General features: G+C 36.3%; 4 protein-coding genes and 1 pseudogene across 6 annotated transcripts; 2 read left to right on the top strand and 3 right to left on the bottom strand.

Annotated features, from left to right (window-relative positions):
- Positions 1–1364: 1364 nt before the first annotated feature.
- Positions 1365–3836, top strand: LOC18587820 (shikimate O-hydroxycinnamoyltransferase-like). The gene is made up of 2 exons (XM_018127314.2): positions 1365–2249; positions 2798–3836. Exons 1-2 carry the CDS (start codon positions 1842–1844, stop codon positions 3731–3733), a joined length of 1344 nt encoding a protein of 447 aa, XP_017982803.1. The 5' UTR covers positions 1365–1841; the 3' UTR covers positions 3734–3836.
- Positions 3837–5857: 2021 nt separating this feature from the next.
- LOC108663442 (shikimate O-hydroxycinnamoyltransferase) lies at positions 5858–8047 on the top strand. The gene is given in 2 exon segments (XM_018127315.2): positions 5858–6506; positions 7056–8047. Coding segments are annotated over 2 exon segments (1344 nt in total). The 5' UTR covers positions 5858–6098; the 3' UTR covers positions 7992–8047.
- An 896-nt stretch (positions 8048–8943) lies between these two features.
- Positions 8944–9213, bottom strand: LOC148760611 (PMP3 family protein At2g24040 pseudogene; annotated as a pseudogene).
- On the bottom strand, positions 9078–10336 carry LOC18587821 (F-box protein SKIP1-like). The gene is made up of 2 exons (XM_007011836.3): positions 9897–10336; positions 9078–9817 (listed from the first exon to the last, which is right to left on the bottom strand). Exons 1-2 carry the CDS (start codon positions 10259–10261, stop codon positions 9244–9246), a joined length of 939 nt encoding a protein of 312 aa, XP_007011898.3. The 5' UTR covers positions 10262–10336; the 3' UTR covers positions 9078–9243.
- Positions 10337–10968: 632 nt separating this feature from the next.
- On the bottom strand, positions 10969–13333 carry LOC18587822 (PMP3 family protein At4g30660-like). Of its 3 annotated transcripts, XR_001929154.2 has the most exons (4): positions 13108–13333; positions 12843–13014; positions 11372–11660; positions 10969–11262 (listed from the first exon to the last, which is right to left on the bottom strand). XR_001929154.2 is itself a non-coding variant. In XM_007011837.3 (3 exons), the coding sequence occupies exons 1-2, from the start codon at positions 13195–13197 to the stop codon at positions 12874–12876; spliced, it is 231 nt and encodes a 76-aa protein (XP_007011899.1). In that variant the 5' UTR covers positions 13198–13333; the 3' UTR covers positions 10969–11660; positions 12843–12873. The 3 variants fall into 3 exon arrangements, 2 of the variants coding, with proteins under 2 accessions (XP_007011899.1, XP_007011900.1); XM_007011837.3 differs by having other exon boundaries at positions 10969–11660; XM_007011838.3 differs by lacking the exons at positions 10969–11262; positions 11372–11660 and having other exon boundaries at positions 12666–13014; positions 13108–13328.
- Positions 13334–14347: the final 1014 nt, after the last annotated feature.

Below are 14347 nucleotides of genomic sequence, written 5' to 3' on the forward strand. Positions count from 1 at the left end.
CACTCAACTCTTTCATCTAGCAGTTCCTTTCTGTCATTTACAGCAGGCCATCACAGGGCGAAAGCAAGCATATATTCGTTGATGTGCAAAAGGCAACAGTACCTTTACGAGTAGTGTGCTGGACGTACCAAACCTCAACTCTCAGATCACCAAGCAATCCATCACCATGTCCTGTTTGCTGCGTAGTTTACTTAATGTTTGGTCTTAAAGAAAGGACAAGAAAACACCAAATTCATCACCCACCACCGCAAAACCCCTCCCCTTTGGTTATCTACTAAAGAGATCTTGGAAAACCTTTGCCTTCATTGTTACAGGGTATGCAAACTTGCCTTCCCCTAGTTTTGCATTGCACTTCTTTATTTTCTTGAGTTCATATAGTTTTATGATTTAATTTCATTTTGGAAGACCAGACCCTGGATCTTTTGAGTTTTCCTTTAGAGAGAGTGCTCAGTGTTGAATGTAATTTGCAAAGGTTTTTGTGATCATTAACTGTAGCCTGTAGGTGGTGAGAGAATATGGAGATTAATGTGACGAGACAAACGATGGGTGCAACCAGCACTAGACACACCAAAAACGCAACTATGGATGTCAAATCTGGACCTGGCAAGGATAATTAAGCCTCATGTTCCCTTGGTGTATTTCTACAAATCAAATGGTTCCTCCAATTTCTTTGAATCCCGATTGCTCAAGGATGCTTCAAGCAACATTCTTGTGCCATTTCTTACGATATGTGTACTTTTTTAACGGAAACAAAAACTTGAATATTTAATTACCAGTTTTCTTCTTCAAGTATTAAATCCAAAATCGAATTATAATTTAGATATTAAATATGTAATTAAAAGTTTTGATTATCATTAAAAAATAATAAGACTTGTTCGTTGCTTAATTAGCCTGTAGAGCTAATTATTGGTGGCACTTCAAAATAGGTTATATTTCTTTTATACATAATATTTAAAAAAGTATTTAAATCATTTAAAAAAATTTAAAAAAAATTTTATATTTTTATTTTTAATCAAATAAACATTTATAATTAATAATTAATTTAATTAAAATATTATTTATCACTACATATCATTTGACACTTATTAACATATAACATTTAATAATTATATGACATATTAACATATCATAATTAATTATAATATGATCATGTCATGCATACAATCACCCTCTTGTATACCTACTACAAAAGCAAGACGACAAACCATTATTTTAATTAATTTGGTATTAAATCCAAAAGCATCCTGCTTATGAGAAGAAACGTGGGCCAATATGCTGATCCCAGAACCTATCTTGCTTAAAAGAAATCATGGAGCGAATGATTCACTGTTCTAAGCTTCATTTCCTTAGAGAAAGGACAATCATTGTCTAAGGAGAGATCATCAAGATATACAAGTGTTAAATATTGTTTGTACCTATCCATTTACCTCTTCTCTCTGCCACCGATTGCCCATAGCTTTATTAGTTGTAAAACATTATTTAATCTGAACCGTGTTCGCCCTTACGAGGAACAGGCGAACATGTTACGGCACAGTCAAGATTCTGCCTAAATGAGCAAGCAGGACAACCAGAAGATAAAGCCAAAAACTCAAGAGTAAAGAGGCGTTGAAGCTCACCTGCTTGGGCGCATATGCATTTTCCTCAACTCTGCTCACCGACGTTACCATATACCAACTAAGAAGATTTTGAGCACCTTTGCTTCTGGTATACAAGGTATGGGCGCTTACCTTCCCCTAAGAACTAGTTTCTAAAACTATGGCGACCATAGGCGGGTAAGATCGGAAAGCATATTTGAGAGGAGATTTTGTGGTTTCTGTGACCACTGCAGTCGCTTTGAAGAGATGGAGATTACCGTAAAGGGATCAAGCCTAGTACGCCCTGCTAAAGAAACGCCCAAAGAGAGCCACTGGGTCTCAAATCTGGACATGGTGGCGACACCATATTATGTCCCCCTGGTGTACTTCTACAAACCAAATGGTTCTTCAGATTTCTTTAAAGGGCAAGTGCTTAAGGAGGCTTTAAGCAAGACTCTTGTGCCATTTTACCCCATGGCTGGGAGGTTGGGAAGCGATGAAAATGGTAGGTTCGAGATAATATGCAACGCAGAGGGAGTTCTATGGGTAGAAGCTGAAACTACTTGTGCTGTGGATGACTTGGGAAATTTTGCTCCTAGCTTAAAACTCCGGCAACTAGTTCCAACAGTTGATTACTCGAAAGATACCTTCTCTCACCCGCTGTTTATGGCCCAGGTAAGTATTCACCAAACAAGAATGAGAAACTGACACACTGTAAGTATTTAATTACTAGATTTTTTTCTTTGAAAATTAAGTGTTTAATTACTAGATAAATAATGTCAGTAAACTGAAAAAAGATGATGGTAGCAGTAGGATAATATGAACTGCTCTGAGGAAAGAAAAAAACAGAGAAAAAAGGTGGAGGGAAGTTGCTGTGAAGAAGAACAAGTTACTTCATTCATCAGTAAACGCATGGTAAGTCAACATGTCAAAGTCAATGCATGCTTTAACTCTAACAAATAAGAGTTACAAGGAGATCATGGACAAGCCTTGATTTAGTGTATTTGTTTTATGTTTATGTCTTGTTTGGTTTTATTTTAGTTTGCAGAACTCATAGAATCACCTCATGATTAAAATCTTGCTTCAAGATGTACTCCGATCGAACAATTCATAACTACTAATCCTTCAAGTTCAAAAGTAGGATAGGCAAAAAAAATTACAGAATAAGATACATTAAGGATAGGCAATGGAAACTGGAAAGCTTGATTGTATGTTTTTGCTAGGTAACTGCTTTCAAATGCGGTGCAGTCTCTCTTGGAATCGGAATTCACCACACTTTGGTGGATGGCACAGCTTTCCTTCACTTCTTCAACAGTTGGTCCGAGATAGCAAGAGGCTTGCCCCTAATCAGGGTGGCGCCACTTATTGACAGAACCCTTCTCCGAGCACGAGTGCCACCAACCCCTAGATTTCATCATGCTGAATATGATCCACCTCCTCCCTTAAACACCTCAATGTCAATCTTCAATTCTCACCCTAAGCCTAAACCCTCATCTGTATCTGTTTTTAAGATCACACTCAATCAACTTAATACCCTAAAAGCCATGTCATTCAAGAATGAAAATTCAACTAAGTACAGCACCTACACTATCCTAGCTGCACATATATGGCGTTGTGCCTGTAAAGCTCGAGGCCTCTTGGATGATCAACCAACCAAGTTATACGTGCCAACAAATGGACGCCCCAGACTACATCCTCCCCTCCCATCAGCCTACCTGGGCAATGTGACATTTATGGCTTCATCAATTTCTGTGTCTGGAAATCTCCAATCAGAACCATTTATGAACACCATAGAGCGAATTCATGGAACATTGAAAAGGGTGGACAATGAATATCTAAGATCAGCTCTTGACTACCTAGAAAAACTGCCAGATGTAACTACTGCCAGGAGAGAAGCACACACTGCCCAGTGCCCAAATCTAAGTATCATCAATTGGATGCGACTCCCTGTACATGATGCAAATTTTGGGTGGGGTCGGCCCATATACATGGGCCCGGCAAATGTCGTCCATGAAGGAAAAATATACCTACTGCCAAGTCCAACTGATGATGGGAGCCTGTCATTGGTAGCATGCCTAGAAACCTCTCATATGAAACCTTTTCAGAAGCATCTTTACGAAGGCTTAATGTCATTTGACAAAATAAGGGCTCGATATTAGTTGTTTGTTCTCTCTATCAGTATGCAACATATAAAGATGTTTCTTTCTTTTTTTCGTGAACTAACTTTTTTTGTTTGAATCCTATTTATTCGAATTCGGTGCATAGGGCATAGGCTATTATAAGAACCGACTCTAGCTATGTCAACAAATAAGAAGAGTAGAAGATTAAACTAAACCTAGAATGAAGATAGAGATTATATTCTGGATAATCATCAAGAAAGAGGCGAGTAGCTAAGCCTTAATACGAAACTTCTATCTTACCTGTGAAATCAAATTGCTGGAACAAGAAGAACAGTGGATATGAGTCTTGCATTCTTGCTCTAGTCATTTCGTATCTACTTGAGCCTAATTTTCTCACATAGCAGCAGCAACTTTGGTCATCTTAAGATTGATTGTAACTGCATTTTAGACACTATGAGTAAGTTTTGAGAACACTGTGAAAACTCAATGCTCTGAAGGGAAATTTGGAGAATTTCCAAGAACAAGGAACTAAAACTCAGAGGTTTACCTGTCTAGCACGTGATATGGAGAAGAAGCATATTGACAACTTCCATTTTCCAGGCTCTGCAAAGTTCCCACCCGACTCTTGCATCTATGGAAGTCCAAGGAAAACAAAAACTCCAAACATGCCCTTAAGACATCCAAAGATAACTCTATCATGCGACTCAAGTCCAAGGAAAAACAGTCCCACATTTCTAATGGCAGCTTATGACACATACAAAATACCCCACTATCTAACACTCTGAACTGATAAATTAGAACAACAAAAATGTTCAGACAGAAATTGATTATGAGGTACTAATCTCTGCCATATCCTCGTTGGTGGTACGCTTGGAGACATCCCATATGAAACAGTTTGAGAAGTGTCTTTCTGATTTCTTACTGCCATTTGCAAAAATAAATGCTCGTTGTTAATTTGTTTTCCCTAGTATTATGTAACTTTGAGAAGCTCCTTTATATGATTTCTGTATTAGTATTAGCTTTAATCAAAAATAGCAGACTCCAACACTGCTACACACACAAGATATCTGCACTCAGAATGTCTTTTTGATTCTTTTTTGTTCAAAACATATACACTTACTAAGCATAAACAGTGGAGTTTTTTACTGTTCCGTACATTTTCGCTAGGTCACTACTTTTAACTGTTGAGGAATCTGTACTGGAGTTAGAGTTCTTGATGTTATGTCAGACGGGACATCCACATTTTACTTCATCGACAGCTGGTGTGGAACAGTTTCCAGAAGCTTTTTTATGAAGAGTTGATGTCAATTGACAAAATAAAGGCTCGTTATTAGTTGTTGTTCTCTCTATCAACCTGGAACATAATTAAATCTGTTTCTTTTGCTTCAATCCTAGTTAAAGAAATACACAAGTAGAAGCTCTGATGTTAGTAAGGAAAACACAGGGAGATAGCCCTATACTCCTGTTTCTTTGTTCCTATCTTGAGGAGGACAAGCATTTGGGACAATCATCAGGGACGATTCCAACCAATTTTCCATTAGATCATTATAGGACAGATTGGGACAATTCCTCCTCCCTAACATCATTTTGCATGAGATGTTTTCTAGCTGGAATATCAACTTCTTTAAGCTTTGGGCAAAGATAAGCTGTGTCTGTGTCATTGATGCATCGCTGCTTATTGAATTTGACTTGGAAAATTAAAGAGTCAATAATGGCTTCTATGATTAAGGTTTAAAATGACATGATCATGCCATGCATACAACCACCTACCTACTACAAAAGCAAGACGACATACCATTATTCTAATTAATTTTGTATTAAATCCAAAAGCAGCCTGTTTATGAGAAGAAACGTGGGGCTGATATGCTGAACCCAAATCTATCTTGCTTAAAAGAAATCATGGAGCGAACGATTCACGATTCTAATGCTTTATTTCCGTAGAGAAAGGACAATCATTGTCTAAGAAGAGATCATCAAGATATACAAGTGTTTAATATTGTTTGTACCTATCCATTTCCCTCTTCTCTCTGCCACCGATTACCTATAGCTTTGTTAGTTGTAAAATATTCTTTAATCTGAACCATACACGTCCTTATCAGGAGCAGCCGAACACGTTACGGCACAATTAAGATTCTGACTAATTGAGCAGGTGGGACAACGAGAAGATAAAGCCAAAAACTCAAGAGTAGGCGCACATGCATTTTCCTCGCCTCTGCCCACCGACATTACCATATACCAACTAAGAAGATTTTGAGCGCCTTTGCTTCTGGTATACAAGGTATGAGCGCTTACCTTCCCCTAAGAACTAGTTTCTGAAACAATGGCGACCATAGGCGGGTAAGATCGGAAGGCATATTGCAGAGGAGATTTTGGGGTTTCTGTCACCACTGCAGTCACTGAAGAGATGGAGATTACCGTAAAGGGATCAAGCCTAGTACGCCCTGCTAAAGAAACGCCCAAAGAGAGCCACAAGGTCTCAAATCTGGACATGGTGATGGCACCATATTATGCCACCCAGGTGTACTTCTACAAACCAAATGGTTCTTCAGATTTCTTTAAAGGGCAAGTGCTTAAGGAGGCTTTAAGCAAGACTCTTGTGCCATTTTACCCCATGGCTGGGAGGTTGGGAAGTGATGAAAATGGTAGGTCCGAGATAATATGCAACGCAGAGGGAGTTCTATGGGTAGAAGCTGAAACTACTTGTGCTGTGGATGACTTGGGAAATTTTGCTCCTAGCTTAAAACTCCGGCAACTAGTTCCAACAGTTGATTACTCGAAAGATACCTTCTCTCACCCGCTGTTTATGGCCCAGGTAAGTATTCACCAAACAAGAATGAGAAACTGACACACTGTAAGTATTTAATTACTAGATTTTTTTTCTTTGACAATTAAGTATTCAATTACTAGATAAATAATGTCAGTAAACCGAAAAAAGATGATGATAGCAGTAGGATAATATGAACTACTCTGAGGAAAGAAAAAAACAGAGAAAAAAGGGGGAGGGAAGTTGCTGTGAAGAAGAACAAGTTACTTCATTCATCAGTAAATACATAGTAAGTCAACATGTCAAAGTCAATGCATGCTTTAACTCTAACAAATAAGAGTTACAAGGAGATCATGGACAAGCCTTCATTTAGTATATTTGTTTTATGTTTATGTCTGGTTTAGTTTTATTTTAGTTTGCAGAACTCATAGAATCACCTCATGATTAAAATCTTGCTTCAAGATGTACTCCGATTGAACAATTCATAACTACTAATCCTTAAAGTTCAAACGTAGGATAGGCAAAAAAAATTACAGAATAAGATACATTAAGGATAGGCAATGGAAACTGGAAAGCTTGATTGTATGTTTTTGCTAGGTAACTGTTTTCAAATGCGGTGGAGTCTCTCTTGGAATACGAATTCACCACAATTTTGTAGATGGCACAACTTCCCTTCACCTCATCAACAGTTGGTCCGAGATAGCAAGAGGCTTGCCCCTAATCAGCAGGGCGCCACTTATTGACAGAACCCTTCTCCGAGCACGAGTGCCACCAACCCCTAAATTTCATCATGCTGAATATGATCCACCTCCTCCCTTAAACACCTCAATGTCAATCTTCAAATCTCACGCTAATCCTAAACCCTTATCTGTATCTGTTTTTAAGATCACACTCAATCAACTTAATACCCTAAAAGCCATGTCATTCAAGAATGAAAATTCAACTAAGTACAGCACCTACACTATACTAGCTGCATATATATGGCGTTGTGCCTGTAAAGCTCGAGGCCTCTTGGATGATCAACCAACCAAGTTATACATGCCAACAAATGGACGCCCCAGACTACATCCTCCCCACCCATCAGCCTACCTGGGCAATGTGATATTTACGGCTTCATCTATTGCTCTGTCTGGAAATCTCTAATCAGAACCATTTATGAACACCATAGAGCGAATTCATGGAGCATTGAAAAGGATGGACAATGAATATCTAAGATCAGCTCTTGACTACCTAGAAAAAGTGCCAGATATAACTGCTGCCTGGAGAGAAGTACACACTTTCCAGTGCCCAAATCTAAGGATCAACGATTGGATGCGATTCCCTCTACATGATGCAAATTTTGGGTGGGGTCGACCGATATACATGGGCCCGGCATATGTCGTCCATTAAGGAAAAATATATATACTGCCAAGTCCAACTGATGATGGGAGCCTGTCATTGGTAGCATGCCTAGAAACCTCTCACATGAAACCTTTTCAGAAACATCTTTACGAAGGCTTAATGTCATTTGACAAAATAAAAGCTCGATATTAGTTGTTTGTTCTCTCTATCAGTATGCAACATATAAAGATGTTTCTTCTTTTTTTTCATGAACTAACTCTTTTTGTTTGAATCGTATTTATTTGTATTTGGTGTATAGAGCATAGCTATTATAAGAACCGACTCTAGCTATGTCAACAAATAAGAAGAGTAGAAGATTAAAACTAAACCTACAATGAAGATAGAGATTATATTCAGGATGATCATTGAGAAAGAGGCGAGTAGCTAACCTTAATACAAAACTTATATCTTAACTGTGAAATCAAATTGTTGGAACAAGAAGAAGAACGAATATGAGTCTTGCATCCTTGCTCTAATCATTTCGTATCTACTTGAGCCTAATTTTCTCACATAGCTGCAGTGATTTTGGTCATCTTAAGATTGATTGTAACTGTACTTTAGACATTATGAGTAAGTTTTAGGAACACTGAAAACTCAATGCTCTGAAGGGAAATTTGGAGGATTTCCAATAACAAGGAACTAAAACTCAAAGGTTTACTTGTCTAGCACGTGATATGGGGAAGAAACAGATTGACAACTTCCATTGTCCAGGCTCCGCAAAGTTCCCACCCGATTCTTGCATCTATGGATGTCCAAGGAAAACAAAAACTCCAAACATGCCGTTTAGACATCCAAAGATATCTCTATCATGCGACTCAAGTCCAAGGAAAAACAGTCCCACATTCTAATGGCAGCTTATGACACAAAATACAAAGTACCCCACTGTCTAACACTCGTAACTGATAAATTAGAACAACAAAAATGTTTGGACAGAAATTGATTATGAGATCCTAATCTCTGCCATATCCTCGTCCTAACAACAATATCAAGTAATAATTCTAGTTCTTGGTTTGAAGCAGACCAATCTATTCCATCATGTTTCCATATAAAGCATTTGACATATAATTAAAACACCACCAAATGTGATTCCAACAAAGACCAAAGAAACCATTACAACAGCACAACATCAAGATTAATTAAAGAGGAGCAACACCTCAATATCAACTTAAACACAAAAAAAAAGGAGTTTTAGCTCATCATATTTACAGCATAGACAGATAATTAAAGAATCCTAGGCACTGGAATAATAAAGTGGACGCATGTACTCGTCAAAGTACTCATCACGATCCACAAAAACAATGGCATTGAGAGCATAGATTATCCCAGGAATGTATCCCAGAAAAGTTGATTCAGAATACAGTAATACACAAATACAAAGCTAAGAAATTGAAATCATGTTCCTTCCCTAGATTCGGAAAACATCAGTTTGGAACCTCTCATCATACAATCTCCAATGTCCATACCGCTCAGTATGAAAAACTGACCTGGGTATATATAAATGCGGCTTCTTTACTTCTTTCAAATCTTTCAAACTCGATGTCGCATTGACAATATCCCGACTAGTCAAGTTAGCACATCCAAACAAATCCAAAAACTCAAGTTTCAAACACCCTTCACAGATCGAACCAAGACCTTTAGCGGATAATTTCGAGAATCTGATTTCAAGATGTTCCAGTTGAGGCATGAATTTCCCGATTGCAGCTGCTTCTGTATCCCCATCTTGTGGACACGCATTTAGATAATCATTGGGAACAATTCCCACGTGTTGCGACGGGTCTAACCAATTCATCAGGTTCCGTTTGAGGACCGTTAGATTGGGACAGTTCCGACCAATTAACACCAGAGATTCGTGCGATATTTCGTAGCAGTAACTGATGTCGAGTTGTTTAAGGTTCCGACAATGATACGCTACTTGAGCAATCGAGGCATCGGTCACGTGAGGACAGCTTTTTATAGAAAGAACTTGGAGATTTGGACACCTGGCATAAAAATTGAAAAATCAAAGATGGAAATTTAGGAAAAAATGGAAAACAATAAACGAAGTCGTAGATGAGATACCTTTGAGCGGCGAAGTTGAGAGAAAGATCGGAGCAGTGACGGGTAAGGATCTTGGTTAGATTGCCGTTGCTCCATGATATAACGGATCGGAGCATGGAGTCGATTTTTCTTTCGAACTCGGGGGTCCACCAGCGGGGTGACTCGGCGGAGGAATCGAACCGAGTTTCGAGATCGAACACGGAGTTTAGAGTGGGATCCTTGCAGGCGTTGAGCCATGGTTTGCAGACAAGCATAGGGCCCGTCCATCGGTGCTCGAAAGTGAGTCGTGAAAGGATGTTGACGAGGCACTCGTGGGTTAACTCGGCCCAGTCGGAGATGAGTCCAGACTCGGTGTCTGTTTCCCCTGTTCCTTCTTTACCCTCCATGTTCAGGAGACCACTTTGGGAAGCCCCAAGCAGTTTTTTCTCTTGTTAAACGATAGGTTGTGTGGATAACAAGTTGAATAATACGGTAATTTTACAAGGAAAGGCGCCCTATCTAGTTATTGGTTACCGCTTGGCAGTACACGTGTTCGCTTATTCTTTTTTCTGAAATCTTTAGCAACTTTTGCTTTTGGTTTTTTTTTTTATTTAATAAGCTTGGCTTGTATCTTTTATAATTTAAATTTTTGTATGCTTTTTTTTAATTAGTATGATGTAAAAATTTTTCTTAATTAGTAAGTTATGAATAATTTCAATCTTTATAAAAAATTAAATCATTATTTGTATCATTAAAATTATCAAAATATTTTTAATTTAAAATTATCTTATTTATTTATATTTAAAAATTATTTTATAATTTTATTAAGTAAAATATGTAAAATATAATATTTAAAAATTTTATAACTATTCAAAAAAATCTTTATTCCATTAATTGCATTCAATCAAAGTCTCCATACTTTAATTTTGAAATAAAAAAAACTCTTATAATTAATAATTAATTAATTATCAATAAAAATATTATTTTTTATTTTATAGTCACACGATGACCTTAAACCCGAAGGTACAGGGACTTTAACTTTTTATAATCTGCGTGGTACCAATTGAGAAAAAAATATTTAAAAGATATAAATTGAGGCAAGAAAATCCCAAAATTTTGAATTGAAGTTTCAACTTCATTGATTTGTCAATCAAGCATAGAGATCGGTTTGAATACAAGAAAGCTATGCAATCATATTGCAATTTGCCCAAAGGGGGGTTCTGGTCCTCTTGGAGAAGATAGGATTTCTAAAAGGAAAATCTACCCTATCATTATCCATCGTTGCCCATAGAAATCATCAGCCATTTGATTAAAGTTTCTCACTTGACATGTTCTCACCAATATAGTGGATAAACTACTTTCCTTCCCTACATCCATGGCCTCTTTGGATTGCTCAAGGCTGACCCCACTGTCACAAATACCAATCATCATATAAAAACCATACTTTGTTCAGTCACAATGACTCAGAATGAACCCCACATTGGATCATATTTAAAGATGATTCACTTCCTACTTACCCTTACTTAGACCTTTGTTGACTACATGGGGTTCAAAAAGGCTTCAGCTTAAGGAACATGAAATAGCTGAGTAGCACCTCACTAGAGGCTTTAAACCCACATTAAGTATCAGAACATTCTACAAACATCTGTTATCCTCCCGCATATTGTATAAATTTACAAGTATCAAGATAGTATACCAGCAAAGAAGCAAAGATTTTGTCTAGTAGTTCCCATCACCATTTGATATCAATTACAATCTACTGTTGAGTAACTGTTGAACAGGATTTTTGCATCAAATAGTGACTAACTGCAATGAACAAGAGTTCAGACTTCAGAAAACCAGAAATGGTTATTATGCAGGAAAGAGACAACGCAAACAGGCTAATTGTGAAGCAAAGATGTAGAGCTACCATGTCTATGTGCAGTAAGGTAGACAGCACAGTGTTTGACAAAGCGCTGAGAGAGAATAAGACTAAGCAGACAAGTTGGTCTATAAGGTATAGGCTATGAAAGGAACAGGCTGTAGCTAACTCACAAAATAAGAAGATTAGAAGATTAAATCTAAACCTACAACGAGGATGGAAATTGTATCGAGGATGGTAATTGAGGAAGTAGATGGCAGAAACTTAATAGGAAACTTCTATCTTACATGTAAAATCAACTTATTGGAACAAAAAGAACAATAAAAAGAGTCTTCCATTCTTCTTCTAGTCATTTGATATCAACTTAACCCCTAGTTTTTTTCAATTAACTGCAAAAATTCTGGTCACAGAGTATCTAAAAGATTGATTATTAACTGCAGACATTTAGACATCCAGAGTAAGTTTTAGGAACACAAGGATACTCAATGCTTAAAGTGAAATTTGGAGGAATTTGCAATAACAAGGAAACTAAAACTCCAAAGTTTTACTACTTGTCTAGCACATGATCTGGGGAAGAAACAGATTGAAACCTTCCATTTTCCAGGTTCCGCCAAGTTTCCAACCAATTATTGCTTATACAGAAAGTTAAGACATGCCCTTAAGAGTTAAGAAGACATTCATACACATCTCATCTCTGTCATCTGACTCAATTCCAAAGAAACACAGTCCCATATTTCAGTATGACAAAATACAAAGTTTGTACTGTCTAACTGATATACCAAAGCAGAACAAAATACTACGTTCAGACAGGGATTGAGTATGAGATCCTAATCTCTCATGTATCCTCGTCCTAACAACAATACCTAGCAGCAATTCTACTTCTGGGTATGAAGCAGATCATCTATTCTCATGTTTCGATATACAGCATTTGACATACGATAAAAACAAGATCACTAAAGGTGGATTGCATTAAGTTAAAATCAAGTAATTAATCAAAACACTGGTGAATCCAACCAAGACCAAAGGACCATCATAATAGCAAAAACATGAAGATCAACTAAAGAGTTGCAACACATCAATATCAAGTCAAAACACAAAAGTAAGGAGTTTAAACATCATCATATTACAGCATAGAGAGATCATTAAAGAAAGGCCAGGCTAGGCACTGGAATAATAGAGTGGACGCCTGTACTCATCAAAGTACTCATCCCGATCCACAAAAACAATGGCGTAGAGAGCATAGATTATCCCAGGTACGTATCCCAGAATCGTCAACAGCAGACAAATGCAGAACTCCACCTGCAAAAACCATCAAACCCAAAACTCACCAAATCAAATCGAAACCTCAAACAGGACAATCCAAAAAGATGGGCGAGAGAGAAAACTACTGACGCTGCAACAACCATGCCTTAAGCAAACCCCCAGGGGAGGGAGCAAAACCGCGATCAGGAGCTCACAGCAAATTTCGCAGCGAGAAGGCATGTTGGGTTATGTGAAAGATCAAGCAACAGGTACGAAAAAGGGGCTTTATCTAAACACTTTTGATCTTGTGGCTTTTCAGATTGGATGTCGAAAGCAACGAAGTTAAGACCTTAATGGAGAAGAAAACAAAAGAGATTTCGTTGGATGCTGCTGTCCCCCAACACTCGATTCCAACTTCTATAATTATTGACCGTCCATTTTTTCTTTTTTGGGGATTACAGATTAACATTCGGTCATGATTACTTCAAAACGTGTCACGTGCTCGTTTGATTGAGAAATAGTCTGGATTTTGCTTACAAATTATAAACCAAATTAAATACTTCTAATGGACCAAAAATAATTACCCCTAAAACCTATGAAAGCAACTGATTTTTATATTAAAAAAATTAAAGCAATTAAATTAATTTGTTTAAGGAAAAAAATAAATTATTACTATAACAAATAATGTAGTTGGCTATTAAGATAATATAAATACAATAAACAATTATATGTGTATGTGTTTGTTTTTTTTTCTAATGCTTGTGAAGTAATTTTGTGTTCTCATATGACTCATATGTTTTATTGTATAGTTTCAAATTTAATAAGACTAGTAAATTTAGTTTATTTGTTTTCATTATTTTAAAAAACAACCTTTTGTAAACTAAATACTTGTGATAAATGATTGGTTTTTTTCATCATATTTAAAAAAGAAATATATCAAACAAGATTATCGATAAATTAAGAGATTATAAATAATAGATATAATACTTGAAATTTTTTAAAAAATTATTTAAAAAATTTAAATAAAACATTATTTTTAAGTTACGTTCAATTAAATTTTTTTATTTTTATTTTTAAATTAAATATATTTTATAATTAATTATTAATTAATTATTATTATTTAAAATATCACTTATTATTTTAAACTAATAAAACACTAATGTGAAATATAAAAAATATCATATGATCATGTTAACATATTACGTTAATTACATATAACATAAAATAGTAAATGTTGTTTTTTATAAATAATAATTAAAATTTAATTAAATATAATAAAATAATAATTTATTAGATAATTTAAAATTTTTATATTATGTTTAATTTTTAAAAAAAAATTTGTAGGAAAACTATCTTTTCCTAAATTAGTGCACTTTGAATTACATTTTAA

This window comes from Theobroma cacao, chromosome 9, assembly GCF_053813885.1.
Source record: "Theobroma cacao isolate CCN51 chromosome 9, ASM5381388v1, whole genome shotgun sequence".
NCBI classification, from domain to species: domain Eukaryota; kingdom Viridiplantae; phylum Streptophyta; class Magnoliopsida; order Malvales; family Malvaceae; genus Theobroma; species Theobroma cacao.

Bases quoted from the DNA above. Each gene is read 5' to 3' on its own strand.
- LOC18587820 (XM_018127314.2), top strand. From the start codon at position 1,842: ATGGAGATTACCGTAAAGGGATCAAGCCTAGTACGCCCTGCTAAAGAA. The intron at 2,250-2,797 runs GTAAGTATTCAC...TGTTTTTGCTAG, and splicing joins ACCCGCTGTTTATGGCCCAG to GTAACTGCTTTCAAATGCGG.
- LOC18587821 (XM_007011836.3), bottom strand. From the start codon at position 10,261: ATGGAGGGTAAAGAAGGAACAGGGGAAACAGACACCGAGTCTGGACTC. The intron at 9,818-9,896 runs GTATCTCATCTA...TTTTTATGCCAG, and splicing joins CTCAACTTCGCCGCTCAAAG to GTGTCCAAATCTCCAAGTTC.
- LOC18587822 (XM_007011837.3), bottom strand. From the start codon at position 13,197: ATGCCTTCTCGCTGCGAAATTTGCTGTGAGCTCCTGATCGCGGTTTTG. The intron at 13,015-13,107 runs GTCAGTAGTTTT...TGGTTTTTGCAG, and splicing joins TAAGGCATGGTTGTTGCAGC to GTGGAGTTCTGCATTTGTCT.